General features: G+C 37.5%; 1 protein-coding gene across 2 annotated transcripts; it reads left to right on the top strand.

The window, feature by feature from the left end:
- LOC143878441 (polycomb group protein EMBRYONIC FLOWER 2-like) lies at positions 1 to 20,771 on the top strand. 2 transcript variants are annotated; one of them, XM_077380735.1, is made up of 17 exons: positions 9 to 301; positions 1,295 to 1,346; positions 1,451 to 1,594; positions 5,630 to 5,783; positions 5,922 to 5,977; positions 11,222 to 11,286; positions 14,483 to 14,535; positions 14,614 to 14,667; positions 14,751 to 14,810; positions 15,273 to 15,319; positions 15,435 to 15,634; positions 15,738 to 15,927; positions 16,047 to 16,095; positions 16,959 to 17,042; positions 17,252 to 17,331; positions 18,442 to 18,531; positions 20,354 to 20,771. In XM_077380735.1, the coding sequence occupies exons 3-17, from the start codon at positions 1,560 to 1,562 to the stop codon at positions 20,475 to 20,477; spliced, it is 1,341 nt and encodes a 446-aa protein (XP_077236850.1). In that variant the 5' UTR covers positions 9 to 301; positions 1,295 to 1,346; positions 1,451 to 1,559; the 3' UTR covers positions 20,478 to 20,771. The 2 variants fall into 2 exon arrangements, with proteins under 2 accessions (XP_077236857.1, XP_077236850.1); XM_077380742.1 differs by lacking the exon at positions 18,442 to 18,531 and having other exon boundaries at positions 1 to 301.
- Positions 20,772 to 21,170: the final 399 nt, after the last annotated feature.

Genomic DNA, 21,170 nt, shown 5'->3' with positions numbered 1-21,170 from the left:
TGCTGGCTGTCCCAAGTAATCGAAAAGGGAGATATACCGCTTTCTTTTTTTCCTCGTCGGGTTTATTCGGTTCCAAAAGTAGGAGACCAGTTGTGAGAATCCTTCATATCTAATACCATCTCTATTTGATATATTTACATCCGTATCCCTGCAGTTTCTGTTCCTTGCACGTATAAAACGAGTCCCAGGTAGGGAAATTTCTGAAATCTTCTTCCCCGCTCCGACATTCGCTTTTTGTCCTTTTGAACAGAGGGATTGCTAAAAATCCTTGGATTTTCAGACCCCTAGCTAGGGCAAAGGGGTACGATCTCTCTCTCTCTCTCTCTCTCTCTCTCTCTCTCAGATCTCTTTTTTGTCCTGCTCTATGATTTGGGAGCTAGATCTGATTCGATCCGATTATCGTTCGAAGTTTGTACTTATCTTCCTCGCTGTTTTGTAATGTGGCTTATAGAATTATTGCTTTGTATGTTGAGATTTTTGTTCTAGTTTTAAGGATTTTGTGAAGAGATTTCGTGCTGCTAGTTTTAAGGATTTTGTTGTGAGATTTCATGCTGCATATTATGGAGTCTGTGTTTAGATTTTTGTTATAGTTTTAAGGATTTTTTGTTGAGGGATTTCATGCTGCATATTAGGGAGTCTGTGTTTCTTACATTATTGTTTTGTATCTAGAGATTTTTTTTTTCTGTTTATTCTGTTTGCTTGCATCCCTTGCACATTTAAGTGATTGGTGACTCTGATACCATATTTTTATTACCCACAATAGTTACTTTCTGCTACCTAATGATCCAGTTAGAGAGCACTGTTCTGAATTGAGTATTAGGGAGTCAGTGTTCTCCTCACAATCAAGCTTTTTATGGCCTACGACTATTGATTCATGGCAATTGGATAACATTATATTTACTCACATTTTACTTTTTTTTATTGATCCTGTCATGCTTACCATTTTTGCTGTTCGTATAACGGTATGGTGTTAAAGTATAAATGATTAAATAACACCAACTCTAACAGCTTAAGCTTTTGGAGTAATTGGGTGTTTTACATGGTATCAGAGCTATTGCTTCATGGCAGGTCTTGGGTTCAAAACCCAACAACTCCTTGGTATTAAAAATCCACGTGTACGGCCAGCCCAAAAAAGAGTGGCCACCCGTGAGGGGGAGTGACGGAGTGTTGAAGTATAAATGATTAAATAACACCGGCTTAAGCTTTTAGAGTAATTGGCTGTTTCACATATGATAGCACATTTGCACTCTGGATTCGTTCGAGCTTATTGAAATCCAACACTGGTCATTTGCAGCAAGGTTTTCTGGGCAAACTCAGTGAAATCCAACAGTGCACATTTGGAGCAGGTTTGAAAAAGGAAATTCTACCTCTTAGCTTATATTCACTTCCATATTTTGGGAAGGTTTCAAGAGCAATGAAGTTACAATATATTTGGGCATTGTATCACCAGAATGACAGGTTTTCCTTTGGTGGTTTGTGAAACTACTGTTTGCGACTTGTCTTGGGAAGTTCAAAAAAAGTTATGAAGCTACAATATATTGCTAGATCATACTGCCAGAATGCCAGGCTTACCTTTGGTGGCCCACGAAACCACGTATGTTTGCTTTCTTCTAACCTCCAAGTTGGATTATTTTTCATCCATTGTACTGATACTTTCATACTCTGTCAAGGATTAATGACTCATTAAGTTTGAATTATCATCCAGATTTATCAGTCTATGTTTTCTCGTAAATGATGTTGCTACTGCAGATTTTCCCGTCTATACAGATACATGACGCACATTTTATTTGTAAGAGATTTAGGTGAAGATATACGGTACTACTTATTAATGAAAGCATGAAGCTCCCTAATTAATAATTGAGCAAGAAATGCAACCAAACAAATCTCAATGGTATGAATATATTTTTGACAAGGTTGTGAACTTCACCCTCTCACTAGCAATCATTAAAATGTGCACTTCAGCGGTTCATTACTGGACCCATAGTGGATATTACAGGTTGTGCATATGGTTCCAGATGACTTAGAATGGTTGGTTCAACATTTGAAATGTGTATTAGTTGCTTTATTATTTTAGATGAAGTCGCTTGAAATAAGCTTGATGTACAGCTTCTAAGGGTGCAACTTGGGTCAGGTCCAACCCGAACGCGATATCTTTAACCCTATGATTTAGCCGACACTTTGAATTTATTGCCGGCACGTGTGTCCTGCTGTATCCGACACGACACTCGTGTCCACACGTGTCGACACTCCTTTGGACACTTTCAAACGTACTGCTAGAAGTGTTAGACTTAATGTGGGCGCGTTGACATGTTTTTGTACCGTGTCAAGTGTGACATTCTGTTTTATTATTGAAGTGTTTATCTCTTTTATCATAAATTCTTCTTTTATTATAAACTCTTCTTTCAGTCCTTCTTTAACTAATATTTGTTGTTATATCCCCTCCCCTAAACAAACACTTGTCTCAATACTATACTCATTTTATCATATTGATCTCCCTTATGTATATTGGAGGGAAGAACAGTAGATTTAATTGATTTTATGGCTAAATTTCATTGTAAAAAGACCAAGATGGTCTGAATACAAGAGCGAAGGAAACAAGTGAGAGAAATGAAGCAAAAATGCAAAGAGGCAAGCAAGAAATAGCAAGACACTAATGTCAGGGAGGAAGAAAATCAAACTGCTCGAAAGCATCTAAGAGAACTCCTATGGACAGCCTATCCGCCACCCTGTTAGCCGACCTCCTAATGTGTCGGAAGGAGATAGAGGAGTTACCCAAACAGTCCTTTATCTCCTCAAAAAGTAGATTTAATTGATGAATACATTATTATTTGATTATCTCGTGTTTGTTTTAGATTATAGTTGATTAATTTTCTAAGATTTATTAGTTTGTTAAATGAATACCATTGTTAATTTACCAACTTCTCCAAAAGCTTAAGCTGTTGGAGAAAGGCATTATTTATCTTTTATACTTTAACACTCCCCCGCACGTGTGGCCCACTTGGCAAACACGTGGCACATGTGGTCCCACTTTGGGCCAACCATCGCATGTGGATTGTTGCTATCCGGGAGGTTTGAACTCGAGACCTTCGGCTCTGATACCATGTTAATTTACCAACTTCTCCAAAAGCTTAAGCTGTTGGAGAAAGGCATTATTTATCTTTTATACTTTAACAACCATTTTTATATTCTTTCAAATTATGATGGTAATCAATAATTTTATACGTATGTACATGTCGGCATTTCTAGATTTGTAGATGTTGCCATGTTAGACAACTCGTATCCATGTCGAAACTGGACACACGAATCTGTATTCACAAAGCATGGTTATATATACTTTCTATTTTTGTGGTGTCCCTGTTTCTAAATTTTTGGGGTTGGCCGACAATTCGTGTCCGTGTTGAGACGTGACACTTGTGTCCGTGTCCACAAATCATAGCTTTAACCCGATTTTGGCTTGGGTTGGGTTGGGTTATGGTATTTAATTCCAGGTTCTGTTAAGGTTGAGGCCTTGGACAACCCGATCGAACCCTGCCACCTAATTTTATTGAGACCCAATCTTGACCCGATCCCAAACCCAATATCAAATTTTTTTTTTTTCCATTTTTTGTCTCGAGCCAACTTGAACCCAACCCGCACTGATTTGGCAAAACGGGTTAGGCAAGTTGGGTTTGGGTTAAGAGGTTTAAAGGCAAGTTGGGTTAGGGTTGACCCTCGTCAACCTAAGGTTCGGGTTAGGGTTGGGGTAATGCTACCTCGGGTTGGGTCAGGGTTGGTCTCAGCCCGAACCCAATCCAGCAGGAGTTCCTCCCCTAATAGCTTCGGACAATAAAGAGATTATTACGTTGGTATACAAATATGTCACTACACAAAACATATACTAGCTGCACCCATGTACATTATAACTTAAATTCGGGAAAGAACTGACATGGTATGGTTTTGGGCCTCATGCTTTAGCAAATAGAGCATTAGGGTTACAATGTTTAGGTCACATATACCATACTTGTATTTATATGATTTTGTCCGTTGATATGACGTGAATATGGCTTTAAATTTCCCTGAAATTTCTCTGAAATGACCAAAATATTTCCGTTTCCATCCCCACTGATATGAAATATCAATGAATTCTTTCCACGCCATTATTTTCGTAAATTCTCGAATTTCAACTGAAATGGTCGAAACTACAAAAAAATAGAAAGATGTTATGAGTTGTATTTCATTTCATTAATGTAGATAATAATATTTGGTAGGCAACATCATTGAATTGCACAACGATGTAACTTTATTTTATACATGGGATATCAGATCGGCATGAGACCAATAATAACTCGTAACTCCGATGCAGTGCCAACTTGGCAGCCTTGTCACGCTTAGGTGGTTTGGGTGGAGTGTTCAAGGTGGTTTTGTAATGAATACTTTTCTGCAACTACCTCGTTTCTTAGTCCTAGTAAGTCGTATTTCATTAAGTGGTAAGTTGAGTTTCATTAACTAGTTTCTAGTAAGTTGAATTGCATTAACTAAGTCTAGTAAATTGTGTTTCTATAAGCAAGTCTAGTAAGTTGTGGTGTTGAGAATTGTAGTAGTCAATATTGTGTAGATATTCCTCTGTGTAGTTATTGTTGTGTAGATATTCCTTTAGGGTTCTATAGAATGTGTTGTATGAGACGAAGTGGGGGATTTTGGACAAATTTAGATTATTGATAATATATTAATTTGGTTGAGCATTGCTCCTCTTTCCTTCTTCTTATCTGGGTTGTGTTCTTGTGTTCTAGATTGTTCTTCTTCCCTCTTAATCACCCGCATTATCTAGTATCAGAGCCAACGTTACCCTATCGAAATAGTGAAACTCTCTCTTTCTGTAGATGTAGCCACATCGTCGGATCACGTAAATCTTGTGTTTTTTTTTACTTTGTGTTTCGTACATCTCATCTTTTCGTTCGATGCACATCGAGTTTTGGGGAGATTAGAGATGTCTTGGTTTTCAATAGTAATAATCTGCCTCAGTTGTGCTTTGTAAGCTCATGAGGACTAAATTATCAGTGAACTCAGAGAAGTGTACCAAGTACCCTGCTGCCAGATAGTCTCACTGCAAGAGGCAAAGGCTACTAGGCACTTTGGACCCCAAAGTAATAAGTCAATGTTGCCTAATTCTCGACCATGACGTGATTGAGAACCGAAGATTGAGGCCAATTTCTTTGGTGATGTGATGGATGGACCAATCTTCACTTAAAAATCATATATACAATCAATAATCATGAACACAGTATTCTTTTTCTTTTTCTCTATTCTGGGCCATCTCGGTCTTTTTTTAATGAAATTTATTGCCACTCAAAAAAAAATAAAAATCACGAATACTAAATTACCCTAGCTGGTTGTTTATGGTTACATTGTTGCCTTGACAACCACTTTTTATGCTGAATACCACCATCATAAATCAATGGTTCTTTAATGCAACCACCTGCTTATTTTCCTAGAAATTAACTGCAAATTTACAGTCCTAGGAATTTGGTTGGGTAGGAACTTGTAATTTTACTTTTGTAATGCTCAAATGCTTTATGTAAAATGACGTGCATAAAGTCACTGTCAAAAATGGTGTAAAATGACATGCATGTTCCCGGAATCTTGGTTTCAGTTGCAGCCATTCTAGGACCGTTGATCAAATGTGTCGTCAAGATTCTCGAGTCCATTTGTCTGTAGAAGAGGCAATTGCTGCTGAAGAAAGTCTGTCAATTTATTGCAAGCCTGTTGAACTCTATAATATTATTCAACGCCGTGCTTTACACAATGTAAGTTCCTGTTGTTTATGTGATATTTGCAGCTTCTTGTTGTATAGATTGTGTCTCTTTTCCTCATCCTGCTTTGTAGGGTATTTTCTTTGGATTGAATCTGATTTTAGATTTGGAATGAATTTTTTTTTGCTGCAGCCTTCATTTCTTCAGAGATGTTTGCACTACAAAATACAAGCAAGACGGAAAAAGAGGTACTTTTTACCTTTAGGGTGTGTTTGGCATACCGTTTCAAATAGCGTTTGAAATGCCGTTTTGCAAAACGGCGTTTTCATGTTTGGTTGGCCAGATCAAAACGGCGTTTTAAACGGCAAACGGAGGTATTGTGTGTTTGGTTGCAAATGCCCCAAAACGGAGTTTTAGTGGTAAAATGACCAAAAAGGGCATTGTTGTAGGGAAGTTGGAGAGAGAGAGAGAGAGAGAGAGAGAGAGAGAGAGAGAGAGAGAGAGAGGGGGGGGGGTTAGGGAAAAAAAGGGTGTAAAAATGGGTTTTGGTGAGGGCAAACACATAAAAACCCAAAGCCCAAAAACTCCGTTCAAAACGGTGTTTCAAACGGCGTTTCAAATGGTGGCTCCGCACCCAAACACTCCCAAACGGCCGTTTGGCCCCAAAACGGTGTTTCAAATGCCAAACGGTACGCCAAACATGCACTTAGAGGGAGTGAAGGATGTTCCTTCCGTGGGCCTTCTGTCTACTTGCTAGCTGCTCATAGGCTTTTGAAGATTACTTTATGTTCACATTAAGCATTCGTTTTGAATTATATCAGGCTATGTCTTTTTTAATGGGTGATATCAGGCTATGCTATGTTATATTTGGAGCATAACATCCTCCCTTAAGTTCTGATAAAACAATAAAATTTTGAGAACAAAAGCTCTTCTTTCTTGTTTTGGCTTCAATTCTTGTCAGAGAATAACATGTCATGCACACACACACACACACACACATATATATATATATTATGCATGTATGTATGTGTGTCTAGGCTACTAACATTGGCGTTGCCATATTTTGATAAATGCACGGATTCACTGTCTTTGCACTGCCATATTTTGATTTTTTTTGGGAATTATATATATATATATATATGTTTGGGAATTATATTAACCTTTGACAGCTAGTTAAATAATAAAAGACAAGGTAAGTTAGTGTACTTAAAAAAAGGGTGTAAAAATGGGTTTTGGTGAGGGCAAACACATAAAAACCCAAAGCCCAAAAACTCCGTTCAAAACGGTGTTTCAAACGGCGTTTCAAACGGTGGCTCCGCACCCAAACACTCCCAAACGGCCGTTTGGCCCCAAAACGGTGTTTCAAATGCCAAACGGTACGCCAAACACGCACTTAGAGGGAGTGAAGGATGTTCCTTCCGTGGGCCTTCTGTCTACTTGCTAGCTGCTCATAGGCTTTTGAAGATTACTTTATGTTCACATTAAGCATTCGTTTTGAATTATATCAGGCTATGTCTTTTTTAATGGGTGATATCAGGCTATGCTATGTTATATTTGGAGCATAACATCCTCCCTTAAGTTCTGATAAAACAATAAAATTTTGAGAACAAAAGCTCTTCTTTCTTGTTTTGGCTTCAATTCTTGTCAGAGAATAACATGTCATGCACACACGACATGCACACACACACACACACACACACACACATATATATATATTATGCATGTATGTATGTGTGTCTAGGCTACTAACATTGGCGTTGCCATATTTTGATAAATGCACGGATTCACTGTCTTTGCACTGCCATATTTTGATTTTTTTTGGGAATTATATATATATATATATATATATATATATATATATATATGTTTGGGAATTATATTAACCTTTGACAGCTGGTTAAATAATAAAAGACAAGGTAAGTTAGTGTACTTATCAAAACATGGCACTCTGTACCCTGTGTGTGTGGATATGCGGGGATTTTATTAGAGGAAGAAAAAGAAACCAGAGAAACGGCATGCCTTGTGTGCCCGCTCAAGGTTGATGCTCTTCAATCTAAGTCTCTTATCTAAGCAAAAGCTCATAACTAAAAGATATTTGGACAAAGAAGTTGAGTGGGTGGCTTTTAGCATGGAAAATGATAAGGAGCCATCACCTGAAGGCCTCTCAATAGTGTTTTATCAGGAGTTTTGGGAGATGTTAAAGTAACAGTTGGTGGAAGTTGTTTAGGAGTTTCATAATGGTGAGTTTTAGAACTATGCTTTAGATGGACGGTCATCCTCGACAAAATTTTCATAGTGGACCATCTTCACAACCGCCAAATCTTAATTATAGATCATTGTGCTCTGTGCGTGGAAGTAGGAGAGTCGGTGAATCATATGTTCATTGCAGACTGGCTATGTGTGGAGTAGAATCATGGACAAATTTAGTATGTCTCTGAGTGAATTGCTGGAATGCTGGTCTATAGTCCTTTGGCGGAAGAAGGAAGAATTCTCTGGAATGTGATAATGTTAGCCAGGATATGGGTACTCTGGAAGGAGAGAAACACCAGGGTATTTAGGGGCTTAGTAAAAAGCCCCCAGTTCATTTTCTTGAAGGAAGTTGCCTTAACCATTACCTGCAGGAGGACTCTTCCAAGTTTCTGGTTTGTTTCAGCATATGACCTTTGGCATGGGTGGAGAGAGGTCTGTTGGGGGCAGTGAAATAAGAGTAGCCATTGCCCAAGATTGGGTTCCTCCTGCCCAAGGCTAGCTAAAGCTTATTTCAATGGCTCTATCTTGGGGAACCTTGGGCCTTCTGGTATTGGGGGTGCCCTAAGAGATGATTATGGTTCAACAAAATGGTCCTTCTCGGGCCCCATTGGAATTGCAGACTCAAATGAGGTAGATGCAAGAGCTGTTCTCCAAGGTATATGGATTTTGGAGCCTTCACTTCTAGACTGAGTAACAGTGGAAGGCAATTCCCTTAACATGATAAGATGGTTGAACGGAAGTCTCCTGCACCCCCACACGGAAACAGGGGGGGGGGGGGGGGGGATTCACACCTTGGATGGATGAGATCATGGACCATGTAGCTGGGTCATCCATCTCTTTCCATCATGTTAGAAGATCAGCTAATAGTGAGGCCGATAGGCTTGCCAGGGATGGTTTTGCCGAGGAAAGTCTGAAGATCTTTGATTTTCTTCTCCCTCGAAGGGGTCTTTTGTTTCTTGTGTATATTATCATGTTTTTCTGCTGTATTGACCATCTCGGTCGCGGGCCCTCCCTCTCCTTTTTCCTTTCCTTAATATAGTTCTGTCATTCGAAAAAAGTTTTGTTTTAAACATTTGTGGATGCTTGTTTGAGGATGACTTGGCTATATTTAATGGAAGATAGATCTGGTTGTTTTCCATTTATTTCATGCAGAAATTAAAAGAAGTTTGATGTTAATATTCATGTTATGCAATCTGATAATTAAAATAAATACTTGTCTAATTCATTCCAGTCTTATCTTGAATCTAATGGAATTTTAGATCAAACTTCCCGTTCTCATACACCTCTATAAAACAAGCAGTTGAGAGAAAGAATCGCCATCTTTTGGAGAGTACTCACGAATTGTTGATTCAGAATTGGGTCCTTAAAATATTGTGCAGTGATGTAGTGCTCACAACCTATAATAAGGGCCTTCTTCACTTCTTGGTCTTATTTCCTAATATGTTTGTGGTTTCTCTTACACCTCATACTTTTGGATGTGTCTGTTTCTTTCAGTGCTTAGGACTTGCTTTTGGTAACTTGATTCCCATGCCATTAATTGCATTTTCTATGGTACACATGCACACAAAATGGTTATAAATGTTATACCCCACAAATGAGAAAATTGTTTTTGTGTGAGTCTTTTGTTTCTTGTGTATATTATCATGTTTTTCCTGCTCTATTGACCGTCTCGGTCGCGGTCCCTCCCCCTCCCATTCCCTTTCCTTAATATAATTATTTATCTTAATTTCATGCAAATTTTTTTTTATCATTAAAAATAAGTTTTTTTTAAACATTTGTGGATGATCGCTCGATAGTGACTTGGCTATTAATGAAAGATAGATCTGAGTTGTTTTCCATCTTTCAATTACTTCATGCAGAAATTAAAAGAAGTTTTCCAATTTCTGCAATTTGATAATCCAAAAGAATACTCGTCTAATTCATTACAGTCTTATCTTGGATCTATTGGAATTTTAGATCAAACTTCCTGTTCTCATACACCCAAGGTTTTAAATTTCGACCGAAACCCGAAATTTCAGGTTTTGTTCCGGACCGAAATTGAAATTAAGTAAACTCGAAACGTTACTTTATTTAGACCGAGCTTTCGTTTTCCTGAGATTTCGGTCCGAAAGTTTAGGAAAATCCCTTTAAAAGTAGGATTTTATTCATAATTTAACATTTTGGTAATTTCGCCCGAAATTTTCTATGAGATAAAATATTACATTTTTTTGATTTCGTCGAATTTCGAACAAAATTTCAAAATTTCGGCAAAAAATTCGGTTTCGGTGAGGACCGAAACGCATTCCGAAACCGAAATTAAAACCTCGCATACACCTCAATAAAACAAGGTAGCTGAGAGAAAGAATTGCCATCTTTTAGAGGTTACTCACGAATTGTTGATTCGGATAAAGGTCCCTAAAATATTTTGCAGTTATGTAGTGCTTGCAACATGGTTTTTAAATTTCGACCGAAATCCGAAATTTCGGGTTTCGGTAGAGAACGAAACCGAAATCGGTAAATACCCGAAACTATAGTTTATTTTGGCCCAAATTTCAAAATTTCGGTCGAGACCGAAATTTCGTTTATCCCGAAATTTCATCCGAAATTCAAGGGATTTCTATTCGGCTTAAATTTAGGCCAAAATTCTCTACGAGATAAAATAGCCGTTAAACTTATTTCGTCCGATTTCTGCTGAAAATTTGAAATTTCAGCTGAAATTTTGGTTTTGGTGAGGACCGAAACGCATTTCGAAACCGAAATTTGAAACCTCGCTGACAACCTGTTACCTGATAAATAAGATGCCTTATAAAATTCTTGGTGTTATTTCCTAATATTTTTGTTTTCTCTTACACCTCGTACTTTGTGGTACACTGAGCTAATCTTGATATTTATTTAGCCTCCTAGCCTTTGCATGCTACCTTTCCGTAATGAAGGCTTCATTATTACTATTAGTGTATATGTGCGCAATTTGTCTCTCCTGCAATCATTGTTTTGAAAGTTCTTTGAAATCCTTATATGAAACATGTTGAATGATGGAATTCTTTGAAATGATCAACTGTGAGAACGTTAGATTACTTATTATTTTGAATTCAAAACTGGTGCAAAGTTTTTCCTCTTGTTAGAAGGAAATGATAATTTTAATGATTCATTTACTTGTTATACAATTCCAATCCATTCATATTTGTTTAATCTCTAACACAATTGTCTATTATGGCATAATATTAGAATCTCTTTATCTAATTTCTTCTATCTTTACTATCTAGATTGAGATCTGGGATTGTCATCTTCAACTATAGGTACTATAACAACACACTGCAGAAGACTGAAGGTAGGCTATCACTTCTTCTTATGACTTATCTTTTATAATATATATGGATATGTATATGTATATAGTAACATTTCTGGCCCATGCTATGCATGGGTGTAAAATGGTAGTCCCACCTCATTAAAACATGAGGTGTGAAATGGTGGCCTCACCCTATGCATGGGTTTTGGGTGGATGGTGGGCCCCACCCAATAAAGACATTAGCTGTAAAATGGTGGGTCCCACCCTATGCATGAGTTTGGGTGGAGATTGTGAGGATGTTTCGATCTATGAAAAAATTCTGGAAAAAAATTCTGTAGAAAATAATATTCCATGGAAAAAATATCTAAGGTCTAGTAGGTTTGCAATTTTCTTTGAAAAAAGAGAAACATTTTTTATTTTGAAAACAATTTCTATAGAAAATGAGTTTATAAATTATTGGAAATTATTTTCTATGAAAACAATCCTATAAAAATTTTCGATGGAAAAAACAAATGACCAATGAAAAAACTCTTGCTTAGTGTATATTATAGATTCGAAATTTATTTTCTATTTAAAAAATCAAATAAAATGAATGAAAAACGGAAAAAATTAAAGAAGAAGAAGAGGAGGAAGAAGGAAAAGAAGTGGAAGAGGAAGATGAGGAAGAAAAGAGGGAGGAAAAAGAAGAATGGGCGCCCGAAAAATGGAAAAGAGGAAGAAGAAGAAGAGGAAGTGGAAGAAAAATAGGAAGAAGAAGAAGAAAAGAGGAAGGGAAAAGAAGAGTGGACGTCGGAAAAATGGAGAAGAAGTGGAAGAAGGAAAAAAGAAGAATCGGTGCTGGTAAAAATGGAAGGCGCCGAAAAAAATGGAAAAGAAGAGGAAGAAGAAGGAAAAGAGAAGAATCGGAAGGAAAAATATAGAAGTTGGAGTCGACTCGGTAAAAGATGGGGTTGATCGATAAAGATGGGGTCGACTTGGTAAAATAGAGGATCGACTCAGTAGAAGTTGGGGTCAACTCGGTAAAAGTTGGGGTCGACTCGGAAAACTTGGGATCGGCTCAGAAAACTTGGGGTCGACTAAGTAGAAGACGGGGTCGATATCTTTTCCCTACTCGACCCCAACTTTTACTGAGTTGACCTTAACTTATATCTAGTCGACCCCATGCTTTCCGAGTCACCCCATCTTTTATCAAGTCGACTCCATCTTTTACTGAGTTGACCCTAACTTTTATCAAGTCAACCCCAACCTTTCCGAGCTGCCCCATCTTTTAACAAGTCGACCCCAACTTTTCCCGAGTTGACCCCAACTTCTAACGAGTCGATCCTCTCTTTTACCTGGTCTACCCCATGCTTATTGATCAACCCCATCTTTTACTGAGTCGACTCCAACTTCTATATTTTTCCTTCCGATTCTTCTTTTTCCCTTCTTCCTTTTCTTTTCCATTTTTTCATGCGTTGATTCTTCTTTTTTCTTTCATCTTTTCCATTTTTTGGCACCTTCCATTTTTTCTGGCGCTGATTCTTCTTTTTTTTCTTTCTCCCTTTTCTTTTCCATTTTTCCGGCGCTTTCCAATTTTTCTGGTGTCCTTTCTTCTTTTCCTTCTTCTTCCTTCTCTTTTCGTCTACATCTTCCTCTTCTACTTGTTCCTCTTCCTCTTTCAAGTTGCAGAAATCAACAGATGATGAGTTCGCATGATTCATGATTCTCCATTTGTGGTTTCTCCTCCGAAAAATCCAGAGTAACAACAACAATATCCAGAGAAGAAATACCAGCCGTGTCTTGATCAGGTTGAAGATGCGATGAATATTGTACAGACTGAATTGGCGACGATCCAGGGGCATGAGTAAGAATAGTAAGGGAAGAGAATCTAATTAGAGGACTCCTATTTCCAGCCCTCAAAGGAGAAGGTTCGATATTCAGCTGATCCAATGGCCCAGAACAGAGCTTGGACTTAAGGAGGTCCACCAGATCCATTAAGTGCTTGGGAATTTCCTGCTGGACTTGCAGAAGGAAAGCATCATGTTTTCATTGAGTAGGACACTACAGATTTAAAACCCGCTTTTCCAACTCCACAGTTTTTAAAATTCAGTAAATCAGGAGAGCGGCAACTCTGCTCATCCAACTTTCTAGAAGTTTGTATAATCCCTATTCCCAACAATTTCCTAGCCAATCATGGATTAGATATTTAAAACCAGCTTTTCTAACTCCACAGTTATTTTGACTACGTTCTTGAAGAAGTTAGTGAAACATATTCCAACGGACTCAGATAACTCCATTTCTAATTGAGCTGAAAACACATACTCGTTTAGTCTTAATGACAATATTTGCATTAAGACAAATCTACCATAATTATGGTGTGTGCTATAGTGTCAAATCTTACTATTTATCGTGCGAACTCGTCATCTATGGAGTTATCCTTTTAACCTACAAGTATTTTCCTTGGAATGTGTTGTTTCAGTGAGTAGTTCAATCTATGTTGCATATGTAAGTTTGCTATCAAGCCATGTTTCTTGAGTGTAAACCCTGTCCTCGTTTTGAATTCCATTCTTTATTGATTTTAATTTGACTTTGCTCATGTAACAAATCTGGGTCTCATTCAGCAAATCAAAGCATTAATTGATTTGTTAGGAGTTACTTCATGTCTACCTGTTACTTCCTTTAGCTTGGTTGGCCTTATACAGGGTGAACTATTTGTGTTTGTGGTGAACTATTTGTGTTTGTGTTTTTGAAACAACCAATTACTCCAAAAGCTTAAGCCCTTGGAGAAGGCATTATTTAATCTTTTATACTTTAACACTCCTCCCCCTCACATGTGGCCCCTCTTTTTAGATTTGGCCTACATGTGGCACATGTGGCCCCACTTTTGGGTTGGCCATTGCATGTGGATTTTTAATATCAATGAGTTTTGAAACCATGCCAATTGCTCTGATACCATGTGAAACAACCAATTACTCCAAAGCATAAGCCGTTAGAGAAGGTTTTATTTAATCTTTTATACTTTAACAGTGTTAGCCGACCCCAACTAGTTTGGGGCAAAGGCTTTGTTGAGTTGTTGAGTATACTTTAACAGTGTTCATTTATTGAACATGGGATTCTGTACTGCAGCTATGTTTATCTTCTTTTTTCCTTTTTCTAGAGAACTTTATGTAGTTGCGAATGTGAAGTGTGTTTCTCAATCTTGCCCATATTAAACCTAGTGCTTTCAGGTTCTGACTTATTATGTTTTCTTGACTGACAGTTACTGAAGACTTCTCTTGTCCATTTTGCTTGGTTCAGTGTGCAAGCTTTAAGGTGGAATCTACATCCGTACCTGGTTTGGCTGTTGATAAGATGCTATTATATATTGCTAATTCTATTTGTACTTTGCAGGGTCTGCGTTATCATTTGAACTCATCTCATGACCTATTCAATTTTGAGTTTTGGGTTGGTAAACGTTGGGGACTCTAGTGACATTTTGACCATTATGCTTCCCATTCAGACATAACTTGCGGGTGCTTATTTTGCAGGTAACCAACGAGTATCAGGCTGTGAATGTTTCTGTCAAAACTGATTTTCGGAGATCTGAGGTTAAAACTCTTAATCAACTTCTTTGAAATTATAATTCTTGTTTGTTTACCGTTTTTTGAAAGTGTGCATATAGAACAAATGCAGTCTTTTAAAATCTAAGAGGCATAATCATAGTAGTTATTCCCGTCCATCGTAACTCGTTTTCTTCCAGCATATATTTGCTTTTGTTTGAAGATGATCTTGTTATCTGAAAAGGATGTGACAACGTAGAGAATCATGATTGTCATACTGTATCTGCTTTTTGTGTGATAATCCTTGTTTAGTATGATTAGGCAATTCGTGAGTTGTGAACAGCTTTTCCTCATTTGGTTTGGATTGTTATGTACTATTGTTTGCAAGTTCCATAAAGATAGGCTGCTTGTGTGCCTATGCAACCAACATTGCATGCAAACATTTATGAGTATAAGCCTGAGATAGCATCATTTTTCCATAGTATTTATCTCAAAATCTCCCATGTGTAGGTTGTTGCAGATGGAGCTGACCCAAGGTTACAGATATTTTTCTTCTGGTAATTTCTTGTTTTTTGCTGGTTCCTGATCATACTATAGGTACTTGAGAATAGGTTTTTCTATGGGCAAATGTGTTTTAGTTGGTTGAAATACAAGTGTGAATTGTATGGGAAGCTCAAAGCCACACAGATGTAGAAGATCAAAGAACCTAGTTCAAAATGCAAACCATGTTCATCCGCAAGCAGCCAGGGAGGGTTCTCATGAGGTCTATCTGGAAAGGGATGTGGGAACAAGTTCCTTTCACATGCCTACTACAACCACTTCTAAAGATTCCGAGCCTTCAAATGAGTTTTCTCTTCAAAGATTTGAGAATGGTTGGTAAACTATAGTGTTCATAGTAGCACAGTATGTCCTGTTTGATCTATTTTTGTCATTTTCTTTTTGGGACACACTGACAAATCAATGTTAATGGTTCAGATGTCTGTTATAACGAAGCAGAGGAAAAAGGTTCCAAAATGTTTTCCGGGGATAATCATTTTTATTCTAAAAGGCAGAAATCTGAAAGCTGTGGTCTAGAGAATCCTTGTTCTGCCGATTGCACAGAACCTGTTGCATCCAGCACTAATATCCCAGGGAAATTATCTGCCGAACGAGCTGACCCGAGAAAGTAAGTTAATCCATGCAAGTTTCTACTGGATTATTTCATTGCATATTCTGAAATCCATTTTACCATGTCCTAAAATGTCTTTTGTGTTGTGTGGCTGCAATTGACTTGTACTTTTCCAGCTGCGCACTTCTACAAAAGCGACAATTCTTTCACTCTCGTAGGGCTCAGGTGATAGGTCACTCTTTTGCCCCTTTGAAAACTCTGTTACTTCCTTTATATGGAGCTTCATTTTCAGGAATTTTTGTTTGTAATTTTGCCCTTAGGCTCATACTCGTGATGTACTTTTGGTTCTATCATGAACATCCTAGCATTTTTCTATTTGTATCCCTTTTCTATTGCAATGTGCACACTTCAGCATGGAGGTTTTTGCCTCGTTGGTTAATGTGGTTTGAACACCACCTCAAAATGGCAATGATCTTTCTTGGAATGTGTGTGGACAATTTTGATTAAGTTAGCGAGGCCGATAATGGTCTTCACTGTGAGTGGCGCAACAAAGTAGAATTGGAGTCTTAATAAGTTCAAGACATTTGAGCATCAAACCAACGCCTTAATAAGTTCAAGACATGTGAGCATCGAACCAACGCCTTAATAAGTTCAAGACATGTGAGGATCGGACCAACATATTGAAGACATTATTCTGTTCTGTTTTGTAGAAAAACTTGTACTAAATCCATCCCTTTCATTTGATTCCCATAATAACAAACATGTATCTAGTACTAGGCAGACAAATCGACCACATTTTCAACAGAGGTGATCGAGGTGGTGATGGATATATACCGGGAAATGATATCACCACAACCGTGTTTTAATAATTGCACAAACCAGCTTGTCTTTTCTTTTTTAATTAGCTTTTCAGAGCCTTTTGGGAACTGTAATAACCTATGACAACTCTTTAAATAATTGAAGACAATACGAGTCAGTGCAAATATGATTACTTTACTTTCTCCTTTTCATTTAATAAATTGTAGTAGATTTAATTAGTGTTGGTGCACAATCTTGTTGACCTGTTGGAATGTTAATTGTGCTTGAAGCCAATGGCACTAGATCAAGTATTGTCAGATCGTGATAGTGAGGACGAAGTTGAAGATGACATTGCTGATTTTGAAGATCGGAGGGTATGGTTTAGTTATTACATTGGATTTCCATTTTGTCTTTTCCCTCTTTGTTATTATTGCTATTTTATTTTTTTGGTTCTGTTTGTCAAAAGATGGTCACCTAAAACACAGCCATGATTTTAAAAATCATAATGATAAAACAAGATTGATTCTTTCCAGAATCCTATTGCTATTAGATTATAATGTGACATGCCTGTAACATATTGCAGATGCTTGACGATTTTGTGGATGTCACCAAAGATGAGAAACATATCATGCACCTCTGGAATTCATTTGTGCGGAAGCAAAGGTACTCCCCATTTAGGCCCTGTTCGTTTGAGATTATGAAAACCAATTGTGAGCTCCAAACCTATTATTGGGCTCAAAATTGCATTTAATTTGAGCCCAGTAATAGGTTTGGGGCTGATAATCGGTTGTCGTAATCTGAAACAAACAGGGCCTTAATAAATTTCCTTTGAATCCATTCACCTCTGTTGTTCAAGGAAAACAGAAGTCTATGACTCCATTTGATGTTGTAGGTTCCTCTTTTCTATATTTATCTATTTGTTTATGATTCCCTTTATATATTGGAGATAGTAAGGAATCTTCTTTGCAACCAGTTTTATGAATAGAGAAAATTAAAGTGAACACTGATAATGGTGTCATAGCTCATTGTATAGTCGGATCCATTGTTAGTAGATCAGTTTCTTGATTTGCAAGTAGTAACATACATGGTTTTGTTTTGTTCTCAAGAAAGAAAAAAAGAAAAAAAAAAACATTCATGGTATTGTTGATGATTACAATCACAACATGTGGACGATTGGAAAATTATGGAACTTCTATAGTATATCATATATTTTGAACATACCATTAAAAAAAAATCATATATTTTGAACAACTTAGTTGTGTGGCAGTATGTGTTGCATACTAAAACTACATGCCTCTGCAGATAAGCCAGAACACACATGTTTACTAGGCCTACCAGAAATAGTTTTTGTTGCAGTGATTAATTTTGGGAAATGTTATCAGCACTACTGTATTTTGATGAGGGCACTCCTCACTTTATGAAAAGTACTGTATGGCCCGCACCATAGGATGATCCAAACCGTCCATTAGATGGCCCACAGCCTAAATAGGTTGTGCCCCAAAAATCATTTCCATAGGTCGATCCTAACCCTCTAACATTCAGATCAGAGGGTTAGGACCGACCTATGAAAATGATTTTTGGGGCACAACCTATTTAGGCTGTGGCCCATCTAATGGACGGTTTGGATCATCCTATGGTGCGGGCCATACCGTACTTTTCATAAAGTGAGGAGTGGAGTGCCCTCATCAAAATACAGTAGTGCTGATAACATTTCCCTTAATTTTTTGTCAATGTTTTTTCCTAAAAGAAAAGGTGTCATTTTCATGTTTGCAGGGTGTTGGCAGATGGTCACATCCCATGGGCATGTGAGGCATTCTCAAGGCTGCATGGACGAGACCTTGTGCAGGCACCTGCTCTGATTTGGTAGTGATTTCTTCCTCACAGAATTTAGATCGATGCATATAATGTGCACATACATCCACACACATTATATTTGTGGAAACTCATATGGGCACCCTCTTTTTCTATGATTCTGACTCCTTTGATTTTGTTTTCATCAATGTTGCATGGATTCGTTTTCGCGTGTTGGGATCCGACACGGATTCGAGGTGTCTGATTCGGCAAACCCCCAAAAGTAGGATTTGGATTCGGTAATTTTTAAATAAAATAAAATTTTCAAAATTTAAATAAATAAAATAAATAAATTATAAATTATAATATATATATATATATATATATGTGCCTATGCATATATATTTATGAAAATTTTGAGGGTAGAGGGTTGAGGCGAGTTTTGTATTGAAGATATTCGAGGGTCGAGGCGCTAGGGTTTTTATTAAAATGGTACAGGTTGTGCTTTCATATAAAAAAAGTTAAGAAGAAAATACGTTCGAAGGGAAAATATATAGGATTCGCATTTCAAAAGAGACAACGATGGATTGGATTCGCCCAAAAAAAAACAGGATTCATATGGGACACGGCTACGACAAGAATCCGGGTGTGTCCCACGTGAATCCATGTCCGATTCGGATGCGAAGACATGTCGACACGGATTCAGCAGGGGGGGGGGGCAAAGAATCCATGCAACATAGGTTTTCATGAACAATATATTATTTTTCTTAAAATAATAAATACCATTTTCCCATTTCACTTGCGCAAGAAGTGAGATGAAAAAGAGAGGAAGAATGGAAGAGGGAAAAGGGAAGTGGAAGAAGAGGAGAACAAAAAAGCTTATGGAGGAGAAAATGAAAAATACAATGAGAAAAAGAAGAAAAGGAGAGGAAAATCAGTCTTGGTTTGTTGACATCATCCACGACGAAAACTGTAGTACAACATTCTAAATTTCTTGGCTACGAAACAACGCATCTTGAAATTACAAAAAACGAGTAACTTGTTATCATCCTCCATAAGAAGTTAGTCTTTTTCCTTCTATTTTTAAAGTTGACATCAAAGGAAACATTGTAATGGTTTGAGTGGAAATTTCTAAGAGATTGAAGGATGGGTTTGCACAATTAGGTTGATGGGTTAGTGGGAGGGTATAAGGCTAGGCTTTGTTGCTAAATGCTTTACTCAGGCGGATGAGATAGCCTATCAAAGAGACATTTGGTTCGGTTGTAAAGATGAATTCTACTAGGGTCATCCTATCAATTTCAACTAATTTATCACAGCGTCTTTACCAGCTAAATGTTAAGAATGCCTTCCTTCATTATGATTTATAGGAGGTATATATGAAGATTTTGGTGTCAAGAATATCTTCCTTCGTGGTGATTTGTAGGAGAAAGTATATATATGAAGATTTCACTTGGTTTTCAGTTTTGCCAAAGCACATCTGTTGATCGGAGAATGTGCTGTATTGGTCGAAACAATCGCCTAGATCACTGTTCAAGAGGTTCAACACTGCTATGAAAAATGTGGGGTATATGCAGAGCCAAGCGGATCATAAATTATTTGTCAAACATCCTCATGGTGGCACACTATGAAAAAGGCTCATGGGGCAACATTAACAAATTCTATTCTCTTTTCTCTCCCTTCTCTTCTTTTCTTATGAAGCCCTTGAAACATAGTTTGCAACTATCAGATATTCAGATCAGTCCATTAGATTGCAAATACTTTTTTTTTTTGGGTTATTGGCAGCTATTGGATTCAAATGATCGAACATATGTCAGTTGTATCACTATATATATGCCTTTTACGATTATACTTACAGCGGTAGCTTTTCGAGTTAATCTTTTTATGTTGTGAGCAGGTGTTGGAGATTGGTCATGATAAAACTGTGGAATCACAGCCTTCTGGATGCCAATACAATGAACAATTGTAATCTAATTCTTGAAAGTTATCAAAAGGAGAGCGCGGATCCAAAGCAAAGTTGACAGAGAATTGTTTGGCCTTCAAAGAGGAGGTCCCATATTAAACGAAAAGGCTCATCTAATTTACTAATCCCATCCCCCATGCTGTATTGTGTGGGTCTTCATGTCCTTTTTTGCCAGTAAAAATGGGATTATCATTCTTTTTTATAGAGTTCCATTCTTAGGGATCAACCAATGTATATCGGCCTCTTATTACACGCATATATCTCATGGTATAAAGTAAGTTATACAGGCCTGGAGACTGTTACTTTGAGTAATCTTATTTATCGTTGTGTATGTGTTTTTTTATTCGGGATTCTTTATTTATTTGCTTGGGTTGATTTCACCTGTCTTGACCAAGTGTGTCACCTAAAATCAGTCCATTCACGCCATTCACTTTCCACTGAATGGCTGAGATTAAAAAAAGGTTTTTCTGTTAGACTAATCTCAACCATTCATGTGACAGTGAACGGGCTGATTTTAGGCTGCACACTTGGGCCTTGTTTGGATTGCAGGAATTTCCCAAAAAAGTTTGGGAAGATAAAAGGGCGATGATATTTTTCACTCCCCTGTATTACTTGCACGCTCCCCTAATCACCTGCATTACTTGCATGCTGGGAGTGTGCAAGTAATAATGAAGGGGGAGTGAAAATATTATCTCCCAGATAAAATATTCGTAAAATTTACGATCTTTTTTCTCACACAAAAAGATAACTT

Source organism: Tasmannia lanceolata, unplaced genomic scaffold (genome assembly GCF_043159265.1).
Source record: "Tasmannia lanceolata isolate RefF3 unplaced genomic scaffold, GAP_Taslan_0.1 ptg000002l, whole genome shotgun sequence".
In the NCBI taxonomy this organism is placed as follows: domain Eukaryota; kingdom Viridiplantae; phylum Streptophyta; class Magnoliopsida; order Canellales; family Winteraceae; genus Tasmannia; species Tasmannia lanceolata.
Note: the sequence above shows the minus strand (reverse complement) of the source record. Positions and strands in the feature narration are given on the sequence as shown.